The sequence below is a fragment of the Panicum virgatum genome, chromosome 1K (genome assembly GCF_016808335.1).
Source record: "Panicum virgatum strain AP13 chromosome 1K, P.virgatum_v5, whole genome shotgun sequence".
NCBI classification, from domain to species: domain Eukaryota; kingdom Viridiplantae; phylum Streptophyta; class Magnoliopsida; order Poales; family Poaceae; genus Panicum; species Panicum virgatum.
In genome coordinates this window covers 29,637,287-29,655,553 of record NC_053136.1, presented here as the reverse complement: position 1 = coordinate 29,655,553, position 18,267 = coordinate 29,637,287, and the positions used below count along the sequence as shown (strand labels likewise).

The window sequence follows — 18,267 nt, the reverse complement described above, 5'->3', positions numbered from 1 at the left end:
CGGCAGCCAACATGTCGAGGCCATCGAGGGCTCTCCTCGTGGTGGCCCTGGCCTCCCTCGCCGCCCTCCACGGGCTCTCCGGCGCCGACGCGACCGTGGCGGAGACATGTTCGGCGGCGTTCAACAGCGACCGGCGCGTCAACTACGACTTCTGCGTGGCGGAGCTGAACAAGCACCGCGACAGCCCCGGCGCCGACGCCTGGGGCCTGGCCAAGGTGGCGGCCAACGTCGGCGTCAACAACGCCGGCGCCGCCGTCAACGACGTGGAGGCCCTGCTCGCCGCCGGGCAGCCGCCGCCGGACGCGAGGGCGACCGCCGCGCTGCGGCTGTGCGAGAAGCTCTACTACGACATGGAGCTCGCGTTCTCGGGGGCCTACGACGAGACCAACGCGCGCAACTACACGGCGGGGAAGCAGATGGCCGCCGACGCCGACTCGCTGGTGCGCCGGTGCACGGGCGGCTTCGCCGAGGCCGGGCTTCAGCCGCCGGAGCCGGTGGCGCGGCGCAGCGCCTACGCCGTGCAGATCGCCATCGTGTGCACGGCCATCACGAACCTCCTCATCAGTCCATGAAGTGACGCGTCCACGATTTGGATTTTGGATCGCCAACAGGCCGATGCGCTCTTTACTTTCCTCGAGGCTTACTAACGATCTTGTAGCAAAATAATCGGAAGGTTCTTCCAGCAGCAAATGGTACATAGGTAGGTTTTGATTGCTTTATTTCTGATCTTTGCTTTCTCTTGCAGTGAAGTTACAATGTTACATATGCAATTAATGCTGAATGAATCCAACATTCATCGTGTTCATCAGTGCAGAAGAAAATATTTGAGTAAACAAAGCATTTTTTTCTTTCCAAACACATCATTAATTGGGAATATAAGTAAAAGAACAAAGGTCATTTGTTCATCACAATCCAAGGAAACCGAATGCTAGTCGCTAGCCCTACTTCCTCAAGAACAAATAAAGGTCATTTCTTCATCAGTGCAAGATAATTTGTGTTTTCAGAAACTTCACTTCATTATTCAAGTGATCCACCAAGCTTCTATCACAGTCGACAATTCGAACTTCTCCAGAAAATTAAGCAAAACAGCAGTAAATCTCTGGCTGTTTGGGAGCCATGCACACCAGTCACGAGAACTGTGCGGTACGGAATAGTTTGTAATCGCGTCCGCATGTAACATTGTCTGCATCGGTAATCTACCAGAAATGACAGCTCCTTCAGCCGCTCCTTAAAGTCCTGCAGGTTCTTCACTTGCTCCATCTTACGTGCGTCCCTCTGAAAATTAGCATGAACCAAGGAAACTGCAGAGCTCCAGGAGCTGATTCTCTGCTGAATTCCGCAGGAGTTTTGTTAAACAGTTTTTCAAAGAGAAGTGATTCTTTGCTGATTCTGTGAAATGAACTAAGAGGCTCGGAACTGAAAAAATACCCCTAATTCTGTGAACTGATTCGTCATCCTGATTTTAAGAGTTTATTTTCAGCCACAGAATCACTTTTCTCAGAGAATCAGCTTCCATAAAAAATCAGAATTAGATGTAGCTCTACCAAAGTGGCCCTAAGTTACCTCGGGAGTAACTGACCCAGTTTCCTCGTCACTGACCATAAGCCATTCCAGCAGGGAATCAGGCACTTTATGAGATTGAGCATTTGTCTTTCCTTCCTCATCTGCGCTGTGTCCACAAATCGCAGTGACAGCCTCCTTCCTTACAATAACATTCTCAATCTTGAGCAGATGATCCGGGAGCATTTCCATTCCACCAATATATATATATCCAGTATCCTTTTCCTGAACATGTCAAACTCTGACAGGATGGCAACTACGGAAGCTACCTTTTGCAAAAGCTGATGGTGTACTTCCATGCTTATCTAGCTTAGCGACAATCTTCTTTAGACCAACGGGGAGTCTGTTCACTAGACAAATGAAATGTAATAATTGATTTTGCCATTAAAAGACAATAGTCAAGCGTTTGAAATAAGGAATGCCACCTTTGTTCGTAAAATAAAATGGTATGTATGTAATGTAACTTATAGTGGAGACCGAGCGTTGGCTCGGATGGCAAAGGCTTGCGGTGTGCAGCCAGCCCACCCGTGCTCGAACCCCAGGTTCAGCATGCTCCAACCACATGCACGCCCTCACTGTCAGTGGCACATCCTAGGTAGCCGGGGAGGTCAAGTTTTCTTATGTAACTTACAGTGGAACTCTAGCTAAACATAGCAAGTCATTTACTAGATGTAAAAGTTGATATACCACACATCAGAATCTAACAAAATTACTAATTGAGTCTGGAAATAGGAAAATTTTTAACAAATTTCCTCAGTTTACATTATATTCTTTTTAATTTGTTGGAAATAAGTGCAATGTTTTTACATCAAGAAGTGTGACATTGCAAGATGCGTCACTAGAAATAAAGGAAAACACATAATATGATGAAAGTAGTCAAGACACACCACCGTGTCGCAAACAAGCACTAGTATTATAACATGTTTACTACTGAGCACAGGAAGTGCGAATTAGGTAGAGCAGTAAAATACCACCATACTACAAATGGAAGAGTATGTTTGCTATTTCAGCCATTGAGGGAAGCAATGGACGTGCCATGTTCTCAGCAAACACAGGTCGTGCATGGACTAAACCAGAAATTGAATTTCTATATATAGAACTTCTTAAATTAATTAATCTTGCTCAAATCTTCAACTAAAAGCAAGTCCAGTATCATAATGATTGGTTTCTATGTTACTAGTCAAGTACAATAGAAGTTCGCATGATAATAATATCAATATCCAAAGTCTGACTCTAGTTTTCATAATCACAGATTGAGACATAGAGTTGGATATGTGCAGTCAAGTACTCAAGTCAAATTAGGACATCTATCACCACATCCAGTATTGTTTATCAGGATCTTTCTAGCAAACTTGAGTGATGAGAAGGGAACAGTGATGACAGGTAGTACAGTTGTATTTTGAGTGATGAGAAGGGAACAGTGATGAGAGGTAATCTATAAAACATATATAGTTGGTCCCCACTACAAACCATTAACTTCTATTTCTCTCAACTCACATTGCGCCACATCATCAACAAAATTGTGTCCATTGAATCTTAAACCCAAGTTTAATCATGACCGGTGATTCATCATTCTAGTTTATGTCTTTTCATCTTATGTTCTCCATTCAAAATAAATGCTCACTTTGCTTTAATTCTCATGTCTTTTTATCTCCTTCCCCTACAGCAAGTGCTCCAGTACTCAAAATAAGTGATCACAAAACCTATGTACTTTTTCCACCAGCTTGTGGCAATCAATATAATCAAGCCTGAAAGTTGCACGTTGATTATTCACAGTCACATATGTATCGTCATGCATGCATGTAGGAAGCAAAGCAATAATATAATCAAGCCTGAAAGTTGCACGTCGATTCACAGTCACATGTATCGTCATGCATGCACGTAGGAAGCAAAGCAACTGAAACAAAACCTTAATTAGCTTGCACAGGAACATCATGTCACAATAGTTTTATACCAATTTTGTTTGTGCGCGTAGTACACACATCTTCTGTGCTTCACTCAAAATAAATAATCACTTTGATTTAATTCTCGTGTCTTTCTTATCTCCTTCCCCTACGTACAACAAATGCTCCACTCAAAATAAATTGATTCTCATGTCTTTCTTTCTTCTTGCCCTACATTAAGTGTTGCACTCAAAATAAATGATCACAAAGGCAACAAAATGGGTTCTCGGGGTCGAGAACCATCCGCCTTTCCAGCTCTTTATAAAACGTCTGCATCGTTGGAGCAGGATCGGAAACCATCCGCCCCCGAACCATTCTACTCCGCCTCCAATTTCAATTTCCTCGTGTTACGCCTCGCCATGGCAGCACTGACCTACGAGATGTTGTTAGTGGATTTTGCAACCTTCTTCATCTTCCCCATTGTTTTGCTCTTCTTCAGCACAACTATGCCCTCCCTCTGCAGGGGCGGAGATAGGGAAGCGGGCAAGGGCGAAGACATGGGCGGGTAGGGGCCTGGCCCCTCAATGGTGATTTTACAATATAAATTTCAAATTTAACCAAAATTATACGAGCTTTTCTTTATTAGAAAAATCTACAATTTTTTATTTTTTTAGCAAACTCGATCTAAGTGCTTATTTGTCTTACTGCATACTCTCCATAGCGTTTCATTTAAATAGTTATTTTATTTTTTTATCATAGTTTATGAAAAGCTCTGTTAAATCTCACAGCAACGCACGGGGAATCACCTAATACAGTTGTATCATCCTAAGAACACGGTATAATTGTGGCAAGTAGTACTCATCACAAGGTAGAGATGATTCAATGAATTTGTTTGCGGCAACATGATCTTATTTGAGACGAGGTAAACTTCAAATCATGGACAGATAGAAGTTATGTATTTTGATTTCTTTTTTCCACTACGGGACCAACCTGAATTTCAATACTACTAATAAAAGCAACGAAATTAAAACCAAAGGTTCAACCAAAAATTCAGAAAGTAAAAACTGTGGAAACTCAAAAGCCTAGTGAAGGGAACTGTCAAAGGCACCAGGGTTGTATTTCGATTTCTGAAGACATGTTCCCCAATGCAGACTATTCCCTGCTGTGTCACCGAAACATCCAATTCCGATTGCAGCATAGTTCTTCAAGCTCGGACTCCACTTCCGTTTTGAATTGCTGCGTGGGCATGACGAACCGAATCTATAAATACGTGTCCCCTGTAGCTGTAGCCGGGCCACAACAGACCAACAGCAGCGGCGAAAGCGACTACTTTCAGGAGATGAGGTCCAAGGCGGCGCACTTTCAGGAGATGAAGTCCGAGGCCGAGGAGCTCATGCGGCGGCTGTCGTCCAAGTGGGACATCGGGGAGATCGCGGGGCTCATGTGCGCGGGCGTCTTCTTTCTCCTGCACGGCGCCCTCGTCCGCAACCAAACCAAGTCGGACCGGACCATGTCGTGGATCCTCGCCGGCGTCTCCTTCCTGATCGGCGGGGCCATCGCTTGCCGGGTCCTCTACATGCGCAGGAAGCTGGAGCGGATCCTGGCGGAGATGCGCTCTGCCAGCTTGGACCTCGAGTGCGCCGGCGAACTGCGAACCCGCCGCACATAGTTAATTCGATTGTGTGTGTGCGCTGTGTGTGTGCGCGTGCGCGCTCCCTTCCCTGGACAACCGAATGCTCTTCCAGTTTGTATTTGTAATTGGAGCGGCAGATCGATCAGCTCCCTATTTGAGAAACTATTTGTCTATTTCTGATGTGAGCTCCCGTAATGCTATAGTCACTCTGTTCGCTGCAACCAGCCAACAGTGTTTTTCTCACACACCAAACCAGCAGCAGTCACCAGTCAGCCAGCAGTACTTTTCTCTCACAGCAAATCAGCATCAGCCACCAGCCACAGCACAGCGAACAGAGTGAGTATCTGACAGTGGCGGACCCAGAAACATTTAGAGCTTGGGCCAATAAGCAAATTTGATAGCCTCTCAGGGTTTTGAAACTAACTAAATTGGTGTTTAGTACACTGTACACATGAATATGCATATACAGTACAGGTTAAGAAAGGTGAGCACACATGCAAATTGAGCCTTAACAAGTTGAAGCAAAATATCCTAGAGTATTTCTTAGCCAGCCCAGCTGATCTCCCTCCAGATCATTGGATCAACCATTAATCAAGAAACTAAGAAGCATTGTGCATGGCACAGCAAGTAGCCCGGGCAGATGCCCAGTCTAGCCGGCCTTGGGTCCGCCCATGGTATCCGAAAGAAATCGGTGCTCGATACTCGAAAATTATCATTTTCGTTATTTTAATCCCTAATCACTAATTGTTGGTTGAAAGAATAGAGCTGCATCAACATATATACTTGTTCTGATGCGAACCAGATCCACTCCAATTGGAGGTAGTAACCCCATACATGGCCCGATCCAAGACACGCTGCAGTGGGTCCATGACGAGAATGAATAACATCGATGATAGTGGTCAGTGGATCATTGTGTCAACAGTCCTCTGCGATGTTTAATTGGTTTTCTGGAGTGCCATTCAGCATGATTCGATATGTTGTGGTAGCCCACAATAGTACTTTTTCTAAAATTAATATGCTACAATATTACTTTTCTTAACTTTTAAGAAGTGTAAAAGTTACTTTTATTAGTAAAGCACGGATCGAAAAAAGTTACTTTTTCTAACATTAATATACTATGAAGTTGCATTCACGGAGTACAAAATTACTTTAACACTGGAACTCTTGAATTAATTTTTAAGGTAAATATGACAACTTTCTTTTTTTGGAATCTGATTCCCGCAGCTTAAACCCTATTACTGAAGGGAGAGAAGAAGGAACAATATCTACTTCACTACTAATAGACTCAATGGTACTAAAAAAAGGTAGTGGCCTTCCAATGCTCTGACTAACCAAACACAATACAGCCTATGGCTCAATACAATGCACTTGAGCATTCAGTAATCGCCTGCTTGCATCGTGCACATGATTTTTCAATTCAACATTACAAATACAACACAAAAAATCTGTGAACTAGCCTCCAAAAAATTCACAAGTCAAGAACCATGATTCACAAATGGGAACTACGATTCTACGAATGGGATGGTGAGGAGAGATAATGTGAGTCTCACCTCTATTTCTCCCTCTGCTCCTGCTTGTGCACGACCAACAGCAGATGGTCAACGCCACGACGCTCAACACCGCCCAGCCTCCGCTCCCCGCTCGATGCCGCAGCCTCCGCGCCACATTGCTCGACGCTGCCGCCACCGCCGCGCCCATCCGGCTAGCGGCCGCCGCGCTCCCACCCCACTCGCGAGCGGACGCCGTGTTGATTTGAATCGGGAAGGGTGTGTGGGGTGGGTGGTGACGTGGCAGTGTGGGCTGGTTGGGGAGGGGGATTAATTGGAGGCCTCGGCCCGGCCAGTTCGGCGCGGGGCTTACGGGGTTGTTTGGGCTGGTTGGTAGGTTTGGGGGCTGGGTGTAGAATGCTATATATATATATATATATATATATATATATATATATATATATATATATATGACAAGTTTTTTCAATACTCGCGTGTAGCTTCTCTCATCATCAGTATACCATTGTGTGTATGTTCTCATACTCATTTATCACTTTGAGTATGTTCATATAGTTATTCTCACATACTTCAAAGGTATATATATGAAAAAATTCAAAAGTATTCCTATTTTTTAAATATATATGATTATATCTTATTATTAGTATATAAAATAAGTATGTCCACATACTTTATGTATAGTTACATACCTAATGTATATACCATCACAGATGTTCAAGTATGATCACATACTCCATGTACATACTCTTTGTTGGGTCAGATACGTAATATATGATGAGATGCACATGTGGGAGTAGCTACAAGCGAGTGTAGAATGGAATTTTCGTGTGTGTGTGTGTGTGTCTATATATATATTCTTTCTAAAATTGCGAAGTTATTCAGGGAATATCAAGTGAAGAAAGTTGTGCAGAAGTGGACAAGGCAAAAGGAATAAACAGTAAATTCTACCGTAGTCAGGACAATTATTGAAGGCAGCAGCACCGTCTAGCTGTCCAGGCAACAGTAAAGGAGGATAATTGAAGACGCCGGGTGTCCAGGCGCTTCCATAAGCCCGAAGGCTCCTCCAGTCTATAAAAGGAGAAGCCAGACGCACGTACTCAAAGAGCCGGACCAAGAAGAGGAGAGAAGGCACCGACCGCCGAATACTCAGAACACATCCCCCACCACTCCACTTAATTAGTACCACTCCGCTCCCATTGTAATATAGAAATAAGGGAGCCTGCTGCGAGCATCAGTCGCATGTAAGGTAATCTACCTAGCGTGTGTAAGTGCTTGGGGTTTCCCGAAAGAGAAAGCCGTATGTAAGCTTGTTTGTGGAAATGGAGCAGTTTTTGCTTTGAAAATCCCTACATTGCCGTAGCCCGTTTATATGAGGAGAGTTTCTATGCTAGGGACCCTGTAGGAGAAATCTCTGCGTTGAGTTGCTCTCGTTTAGCCCAGGGAGAGGCGTCTGAGAGAGCTCGTGTCCATAGAGAAGTGTTCCCTTCGGGTGGAACTGCCTGGGGAGACGATAGAACCTCGCCACGTATCACTGTGGCTAGGGTGCTGTTTGGGAAAGAATTAGCTGCTTCCGAAGCAAACTCGCGACGCGTATGGTGAGTACCGAGTAGGACAGACACAACCAGCTGCACCCACGCCTGCTGAACCCTTGGCCTCGCAAACCTGCCAAAGATCCTGAGAATCGCAAGCATACTCATACTCTGCATATTCACTAATCATGCACATAATAATCACGCACTCATATCCATCACCCACGCAAGTCGCTATTGTCGAATAGTGTAGAACTTGGGTGCCTGATCCACTTCCATGTGAGTGCTCGCACACTGTTCATATTCCTAATTAAGAGTTAAGCGTATACTTAGCCTATATATATTGCCAGAATACTGCTGCAAATAGTAGCGTGAAAGTGGCGCTTGATTTGCTGAGAAGCTAAATATAGTGCTAAATATTTGCTTAATACTATTAAGAATAGTGCTTTACTCCTGAAGTGGTTCATCCACCTCACAAGTGGAATTTTTATATCCATATTCCCTGGGCTAAACGAGAGCAACTCAACGCAGAGATTTCTCCTACAGGGTCCCTAGCATAGAAACTCTCCCCATATAAACAGGCTACAGCAAAGCAGGGATTTTCAAAGTAAAAACTGCTCCATTTCCACAAACAAGCTTACATACGGTTTTCCCTTTCGGGAAACCCCAAACACTTACACACGCTAGGTAGATTACCTTACAGACGACTGACGCTCACAGCAGGCTCCCTTATTTCTATATTACAATGGGAGTGGAGTGGTACTAATTAAGTGGAGTGGTGGTGGATGTGTTCTGAGTATTCAGTGATCGGTGTCTTCTCTCCTCTTCTTGATCCGGCTACCTGAGTGCGTGCATCTGGCTTCTCCTTTTATAGACGGGAGGAGCCTTCTGGCTTAAGGAAGCGCCTGGACACCCGGCGTCTTCAATTATTCTCCTTTACTGTTGCCTGGACAGTTGGACAGCACTGTTGCCTTCAATAATTGTTCTGGCTACAGCAGAATTTACTGTTTATTCCTTTTGCCTTGTCCACTTCCGCACAACTTTCTTCACGTGATATTCTCTGGATATATTGGGGGGTATAGTCTTCCATGCCTGAATGATACAAATTTATCCAGGGAATATCAAATTCACTCTGCTAGGGAAGAAGTAGCCCGTCTTCATAACTTTATAAAAGTTTATTTACAAACTCTAGTTGTCTTTCCTCATTTAACACATTATCTATCATAATGTTACCTTTATGAGTATCTGGTTCCCTTTTGGCTTTATGATTCTGTGTATCTTTTGGGTTTAACTCACCTTCTCACTTCTTTATCACAACTAACGCTTTGTTCTTCTTATCATTTAGCTCTCTTTTTTTAGCTGTCTTTTTAAAATTAGCTAACTTTCTTATAAAATAAATTTCTTTTTCTCTAATTGCAGGCCATTCACATAGCATAGAAGTATTATATTCATCAGGAATTTTACTTAGTTTAAGCTCGTACTGCTTAATCTCATTTTCTAAAGCTTCCATTTTAAAAACAACTGAGATATTCGGCTAATCTTTATATTCTAAAATATATCACGAATTCCCTAAAATTCAAATTTTAATAACCAGACTCTGATACCAGTACGGGGCACAGGAGCGAAGGACTCGAAAATTCAAACCGCAAATTCAAAATCTCGAGTTACTATTCACGGCACTATTCAAATTCAGCTGACACTATTCAAAATCGCGGGAACTATTCAAAATATCAAGTACTATTCAAATTGAGAATATGAATAGGAAAATTCCACTCGTGAGGTGGAAGAACCACTTCAGGAGTAAAGCACTATTCTTAATAGTATTAAGCAAAATATTTAGCACTATATTTAGCTTCTCAGCAAACCAAGCGTCGCTTTCACGCTACTATTTGCAGCAGTATTCTGACAATTTATATAGACTAAGTATACGCTTAACTCTTAATTAGAAATATGAACAGTGCGCGAGCACTCACCAGGGAGTGGATCAGGCACCCAAGTTCTACACTATTCGATGATAGCGACTTGCATGGATGGTGGATATGAGTGCGTGATTATTATGTGCATGATTAGTGAATATGCAAAGTATGGGTATGCGTGCGATTCTCAAAATCTTTGGCAGGCTTGCGAGGCCAAGGGTTCAGCAGGCGTGCGTGCAGCTGGTTGTGTCTGTCCTACTTGGTACTCACCATACGCGTCGCGAGTTTGCTTCAGAAGCAGCTAATTCTTTCCCAAACAGCACCCTAGCCACAGTGATACGAGACGATGTTCTATCATCTCCCCAGCCAGTTCCACCCGAAGGGAACACTTCTCTACGGACACGAGCTCTCTCAGATGCCTCTCCCTGGGCTAAACGAGAGTAACTCAACACAGATGTTTCTCCTACAGGGTCCCAAGCATAGAAACTCTCCCCATATAAACGGGCTACGGCAAAGTAGGGATTTTCAAAGCAAAAACTACTCCATTTCCACAAACAAGCTTACATAGGGCTTTCACTTTCGGGAAACCCCAAGCACTTAAACACGCTAGGTAGATTACCTTACAGGCAACTGACGCTCACAGCAGGCTCCCTTATTTCCATATTACAATGGGAGTGGAGTGGTACTAATTAAGTGGAGTGGTGGTGGATGTGTTCTGAGTATTCGGCGACATCAATCATTCAGGCGTGGAAGACTATACCCCCGAATTTATCCAGAGAATATCACGTGAAGAAATTGTGCAGAAGTGGATAAGGCAAAAGGAATAAACAGTAAATTCTACTGTAGCCAAGACAATTATTGAAGGCAGCATCACCGTCCAGCTATCTAGGCAACTGTAAAGGAGAATAATTGAAGACACCGGGTGTCCAGGCACTTCCTTAAGCCCGAAGGCTCTTCCTGTCTATAAAAGGAGAAGCCATACGCACGTACTCAAGGAGCCGGACCAAGAAGAGGAGAGAAGACACCGACCGCCGAATACTCAGAACACATCCACCACCACTCCACTTAATTAGTGCCACTCCACTCCCATTGTAATATAGAAATAAGGGAGCCTGCTATGAGCGTCAGTCGCTTGTAAGATAATCTACCTATCGTGTGTAAGTGCTTGGGGTTTTCCGAAAGGGAAAAACCGTATGTAAGCTTGTTTGTGGAAATGGAGCAGTTTTTGCTTTGAAAATCCCTGCTTTGCCGTAGCCCGTTTATATGGGGAGAGTTTCTATGCTAGGGACCCTGTAGGAGAAACATCTGCGTTGAGTTGCTCTCGTTTAGCCCAAGGAGAGGCGTCTGAGAGAGCCCGTGTCCGTAGAGAAGTGTTCCCTTCGGGTGGAACTGCCTGGGGAGACGATAGAACCTCGCCTCATATCACTGTGGCTAGGGTGTTGTTTGGGAAAGAATTAGCTGCTTTCGAAGCAAACTCGCGACGCGTATATTGAGTACTGAGTAGGACAGACACAACCATCTGCATGCAAGCCTGCTGAACCCTTGGCCTCGCAAGCCTGCCAAATATCCTGAGAATCGCACGCATACACATACTCTGCATATTCACTAATCACACACATAATAATCACGCACTCATATACACCACCCACGCAAGTCACTATCGTCAAATAGTGTAGAACTTGCGTGTCTGATCCACTCCCTGGTGAGTGCTCGTGCACTGTTCCTATTCCTAATTAAGAGTTAAGCGTATACTTAGCCTATATATTTTGCCAAAATACTGCTGCAAATAGTAGCGTGAAAGCGACGCTTGGTTTGCTGACAAGCTAAATATAGTGCTAAATATTTGCTTAATACTATTAAGAATAGTTCTTTACTCCTGAAGTGGTTCATCCACCTCACGATTGGAATTTTCCCATTCATATTCTGAATTTTAATAGTACCTGATATTTTGAATAGTTCCCGTGATTTTGAATAGTGTCAGCTGAATTTGAATAGTGCCATAAATAGTAACTCGAGATTTTGAATTTGCGGTTCGAATTTCCGAGTTCTTCGATCCTGTGTCTGCAACATCAATCATTCGGGCATAGAAGACTATAGCCCCGAATATCTCCAGAGAATATCACGTGAAAAAAGTTGTGCAGAAGTGGACAAGACAAAAGGAATAAACCGCCTGCTGTGAGCGTCAGTCGCCTGTAAGGTAATCTACCTAGCGTATGTAAGTGCTTGGGGTTTCCCAAAAGGGAAAGCCGTATGTAAGCTTGTTTGTGGAAATGGAGCAGTTTTTGCTTTAAAAATCTCTGCTTTGCTGTAGCCCGTTTATATGGGGAGAGTTTCTATGCTAGGGACCCTGTAGGAGAAACCTCTGCGTTGAGTTGATCTCGTCCAGTACGGGGCACAGGAGCGAAGAACTCGAAAATTCAAACCGCAAATTCAAAATCTTGAGTTACTATTCATGACACTATTCAAATTTAGCTTACACTATTTAAAATCGCGGTACTATTCAAAATACAAGGTACTATTTAAATTCAGAATATGAATAGGAAAATTCCACTCGTGAGGTGGATGAACCACTTCAGGAGTAAAGCACTATTCTTAATAGTATTAAGCAAATATTTAGCACTATATTTAGCTTCTCAGCAAACCAAGCGTCGCTTTCACGCTATTATTTGCAGCAGTATTCTGGCAATATATATAGGCTAAGTATACGCTTAACTTTTAATTAGGAATATGAACAGTGCGCGAGCACTCACCAGGGAATGGATCAGGCACCCAAGTTCTACACTATTCGATGATAGCGACTTGCGTGGATGGTGGATATGAGTGCGTGATTAGTGAATATGTAAAGTATGGGTATGCGGGCGATTCTCAGGATCTTTGGCAGGCTTGCGAGGCCAAGGGTTCAGCAGGCGTGCGTGCAGCTAGTTGTGTCTATTCTATTCGGTACTCACCATACGCGCCGTGAGTTTGCTTCGGAAGCAGCTAATTCTTTCCCAAACAGCACCCAAGCCACAGTGATACGAGGCTAGGTTCTATCGTCTCCCTAGGCAGTTCCACCCGAAGGGAACACTTCTCTATGGACACGGGCTCTCTCAGACGCCTCTCCCTGGGCTAAACGAAAGCAACTCAACACAGAGGTTTCTCCTACAGGGTCCTTAGCATAGAAACTCTCCCCATATAAACGGGCTACGGCAAAACAGGGATTTTCAAAGCAAAAACTGCTCCATTTCCACAAACAAGCTTACATACGGTTTTCCGTTTCGGAAAACCCCAAGCACTTACACACGCTAGGTAGATTACCTTACAGGCGACTGACGCTCACAGCAGGCTCCCTTATTTCTATATTACAATGGGAGTGGAGTGGTACTAATTAAGTGGAGTGGTTGTGGATGTGTTCTGAGTATTCAGCGCGGTCGGTGTCTTCTGGTTAGTGTACAAATTAAAACTCTGTTATGAGTATGTAAATTGAATGATTTTTCTTAACTTTTGGGTACGAGGATGTTAGTACTTTGGCACGTACTATGTGTGTGTGAGTGAGGGAGAGAGTGTGTGTGACCTCGGCAACCGTCCAGTATGTATGGGTTTCCTCTGTAGCCAGATCAAGAACAATTGCAACGATATCCCATAAATATTACCCCATGGGTTTCAAGGCAAGAACTGTTTTCGCTGCGACATGCATAGCTGGTTAGCTTTCTGACAAGTTGAGTTGGTTATTGCCCATCTTATAACAATATCATATTCCATCGAAAAATCAAATACATCTTCTACAGGGCCCACCATGTCATACTTTCCATGTTCATCGGTATTAACTACTATCAATTCTTTCACGGCGCTTGCATTGTTTAGCCGTTGCTGACAATCAGAGTCCCATCTTCTACTGACACACTAATAACGCGATATTGTGCACTTCCTGTGCTGAAAAGCCTGTTACCAGTTGTACAATTAAGTTGGAACCTTTCATTTCCAAAACAACCTTCTTCAAGCCCGAAGGGGAAGGGAATGTTCATTTTCCCACATGACTTCAAGCAGTGTTCTTTAGGCTTGGGGTTGTAATCTGCTCCATAATAGATTAACCGAGAGTAAGAACAAGAGGATTGAAGTTAAAATATGTTCAGGTTTTAGAAGAAAGCAGGCAGGGAGTGAACCTTCTTTTTGCACAATGCATCCGTCCAAAAGGTAAGGATTGAATTGGTCGTTGTTGCAGTCACAGGTGTAACCTCCGTATGACGCGTTTGCACAATAGCTGTTGGTGGCACAAGCATAACTCGCGTAATTCGTTTGCGCTCTTTCGCAGCTTGGTTGGTCCATGATGGCAACCTCAAGCAAACCAGGAATAATCTTGCTTGCATCTGTCCAACTTGAGAAAAGATCAGTCACGGACTCACGGTCAGCGGAGGATAATTGTTGGCCATGAAAGCGATGATGCCAGGGTGTCCAGAATCTGATCGTGCTGCCAACCAATATTATTACAATCTCCTTGATTTGGCAGTACCTCGCCGCGGCACCTACTCATGCAGGAGCCGATGGGGTTTCCCACATGATCGAACAACTTGACATTGAAATCATAGCCAAGGGCGTAGAAATTATTATAAAGGGACGAGATATTTATACCCTTAGCTGGGGCGTTCCAGGATATACTGTGGTTCTTGGTACCTGATCTCGAGGAAACGTTGAAGAACATAGGGGCCTCAACGAAGCCATTGCCATACATGGAAGTGATCTGAGTTCTGCTGTTACCCAGAAATAGTTTTGGAGGCTGAGTGGTGTGGTTGCATTGCAGGTAAGCTCGAAGTCTTGTCGGAAGCAGCCGGGCCCTATGCCGAAGGGGTAGGAGATGTTGACGCTCCCACACCTAGAGGGGTAGTGAGCCAGTGAGGCGGCCGAAGGGATAACACAGTAGTCCTCCATCTCCCATGGCGCAAACTACTACTCCATCCGAGCTCATCGCTTCGCCAGTCAGCTTGTCAGCGTGCTGCTGGTGTTCGGGGTTTCGGGAACTATACATGTTCAGAGGCAACACGCTGTAAAGTCTCGATGGGAGTTTCATGACATTAAATACTATTACTTTGGCTGACATAGCAAAAAGAGAGAAGAATGGAGTTTCATAAGATGTGAGGAGTATTTCATCACCATAAAACTCATCTGGCGCAGTTACCTAGTTCTTAGTCTAGGTAACTGTGCCCATAAAATTTCCACTGAGAGTGGCCTTAGAGCAAGTATTATGGTGGGCTAAAAGCAGGCTGAATGATGAGGTGGAGGAGAGAGAAGAGAAGAGAGGGAGAGAGTGGGTTGTAAGCTTATAGCCAACTTTGACACAAGAACTAAAAAAATTGGTGAGATAGACAAGTGGACCATATATTAATGATGAAGAGTTAAACTACTATACAAGTGGACTGAGAGATGACCTGCAAAGAACTTGCAGTCATCAATGAACTAAATTATTAGCCTTGCTTTAGCTCTTAGTGCAAGCGTAGAGACTATAAGTGTAAAGGCGTCCTGATGAGGTCTGAGCAGAGTCTAGCCCTCAGTCCTGGGTCCAATCAGATGTCACGCGGTCGTCGCCCCTGCCGGGTCGTCACGCGCGACCTATACGGCGAGAGAGTAGGCCCATATCTGATCAGTGCGTCTGGATGGTGAGCGGTCCGGTAGTTCAGTGGCCATATCGATCGATCAGGTCACCTTCTAGTAGGGTGATGGACACACACATACCGAGAGAGTTGACCAGAGTAGACTTTGAATTGGCCACCAGCTGGTCAGTGGTCAGCAGACAGAGATTTTTTTTTTGACGTGCAGTTCTTCCCCCATGTAGGGATTGGATCCCCGACTCTTGGTGGAAAATGGGCTCGTAACATCAAAATAAAGAAAATGGGCATACGTGCACCATTGGAAGATTTTTGGTACATATGCTACTACAGCTCGTACACTAATAAAGAGAGCACTGCAGTGGCTTTTTACTTACTCAATGAATGATAGAAATTGTTTTATATTGGTGATCTCAGTTTCTCTGATCCTCTATCAACAGGTAGCCTTAGGTGGTTGAAAACGAAGTGGTTGATTAGGAAACCAACAATATAAATCATATATTTTCAGACCAAAAGCAAACTTGCATTGCTAATTTGCTATGCTTTAATTTCCATAATTTTACTAGTGGAACTAGAACATACCGTGTGTCACCCTTTTCCTGCACTGCTATGTCCTGATCATCACCTTAACTAAACCTTTCGGGTATATTAACAAACCTCACCAGGGGTAAATAAACTCGATGTTGACAGAAGTCTGTACATACCACTACTGATGTAGTTTTCACATTTATATCCCGTTCGACAACTTGGCATTGATCTGCAGAGTCTTCGCACAAGTTATTATATGTGATATGAGCACCTGTGAAGCCTACAGAAATACTCCATCCGTCCTGAAATGTATGTCATTCTAGAGTTTTTAAGACAGATTATGATTATGTAGAAAAAACTCTCCTATCCCTAATTATTAAGTATTGGGAATGTGCTAATTAAACTAGCATGCCTTTTCTCATGTACCTCCCCCACATGTACCTCCCCCTATATGGTTGCATGCACATCTTTTTATTGGGAGAGACCCGAAAACGATGCACAATTAAAATGGTTCACTCTCAACCTAGAATGACATACATTTGAGAACAAATTTCAAATCTTAGAATGACATACATTTCAGGACAGAGGGAGTACACATTCCAACAAAGGGCTGAAAACCACCCGCCGTATGGCCCACATAAGTTAGCGGTCATCGACAGCTAAAGAGTTTGTGTTGGCATGTGTGGATTTGTATTGGTGTTTGTACTTTATATTTCTCGTCTAATAAAATGACACGTCTAATAAACTTTATCTCCTGCGTGTTTAAGAAAAAAATCAACAGCTAAAGATGGGCGTGACTAGGATTGACCAAACGTTCCATTGAACCAATCCGTGAAAACGGTGCAGGGGCAGTGATACAAAACCTTGTCAACCATAGGATTGAGTTGGTCGATCCCCACCCTTAGACCTAGGGATGGCAATGGGTCTAAACCCGCTGGGTTTTGCTTGTCCAAACCCGTGCCCGCGAATAAAATACAGACCCATTAAAAAACCTATTACCTGTCATGGGTTTAACTTTGTGCCCAAACCCGGGTTAGTGGGTACCCACAGGTCACCCGTGGGTCTACAATTTATTATACTAGTTTTTATCATAATCAACAATTTTAATATAATAAGTATCAAATTTATAGCGTACTGAAGTACATAATGAGCAAGAAGTCCATTGTTCACTAAAAATTAATAGAGAAAATAAAAAATTAAATATCAAGTTTTATATTCAATGATCATAACATCAACACATATCCATCGTTCCATTATATGCATATACAAACACTGCAACTGCAAAGCAACAACACCCTACCCGCCGCCAAAACATTGAGAGTTCATCAAAATAAGAAGTGAGAGAGAAGGGACGCTAAGATTATTAAAGATTAGTAAAATAAAATAACAATTGTATTAGGTTGGATTGGATTTAAAAAGCACATGAGTTTACAGGTCGGGGTATTGTAGAAACAAACTCGTGCTCATAAACTCAATGGTGGGACTTTGTGCCCATTAATAAACTCACAGGTCTAGAAGTTAACTCAAATCCGTATCCTAATAGAGTAAAAATCTATCAGGTTTCGAGTACCCATTGACATCTCTACTTGGACCCCTTCCAGCCATGGCACTCCTGCTGGCCGATGGTGCGCGCAAGGTGGAGGTCCTCGAGGAGTTGAGCCCGTCATTGTAGTCATCCTCGTCTGATCAGGGACTCAGTGGCGGGGACCAGGCTGTCCCGGCTGCAGCCCTGGTCCAAGCTTAGAAAATTAATGGAAGATGCAAAACGCTTGCCAATCCCATAAGAGCATGGCTTATAATTTCAGCGACCGCTAGCTACAGCGGGCGCAGGACAGTGGCGGGCTCAGCACTATTTATTGCCACACTAGCTCACCCAATAGGAGCGGACGCAGTCTCTCCCAGCCGACTGGGGCAGGCATCTCGCGAACCATCCACCTTCTTCTCTCTCCTCATTTCTCTCTCCTCCACGTAGATATGAGCTTGCTTACCGTCCATCATAATACTTGCTCTAAATAGGTCAAGGATACCGTTCCTTGATCCCCGAGAATGCCAATTCCAGCCAATCCCATTCTATCCGGGAATGCCAATCCTGGCCAATCCCATCCTGGAAATGCGGTGTCAATTTCCTCCACGC

General features: G+C 43.9%; 1 protein-coding gene across 1 annotated transcript; it reads left to right on the top strand.

Moving 5' to 3' along the window:
- Positions 1-11: 11 nt before the first annotated feature.
- Positions 12-710, top strand: LOC120654321 (pectinesterase inhibitor 8-like). Its single transcript, XM_039931822.1, has one exon. The coding sequence runs from the start codon at positions 12-14 to the stop codon at positions 570-572; it is 561 nt and encodes a 186-aa protein (XP_039787756.1). The 3' UTR covers positions 573-710.
- Positions 711-18,267: the final 17,557 nt, after the last annotated feature.

What these genes read in the sequence shown, in the direction of transcription:
- LOC120654321 (XM_039931822.1), top strand. Translation starts at nt 12, where the DNA reads ATGTCGAGGCCATCGAGGGCTCTCCTCGTGGTGGCCCTGGCCTCCCTC.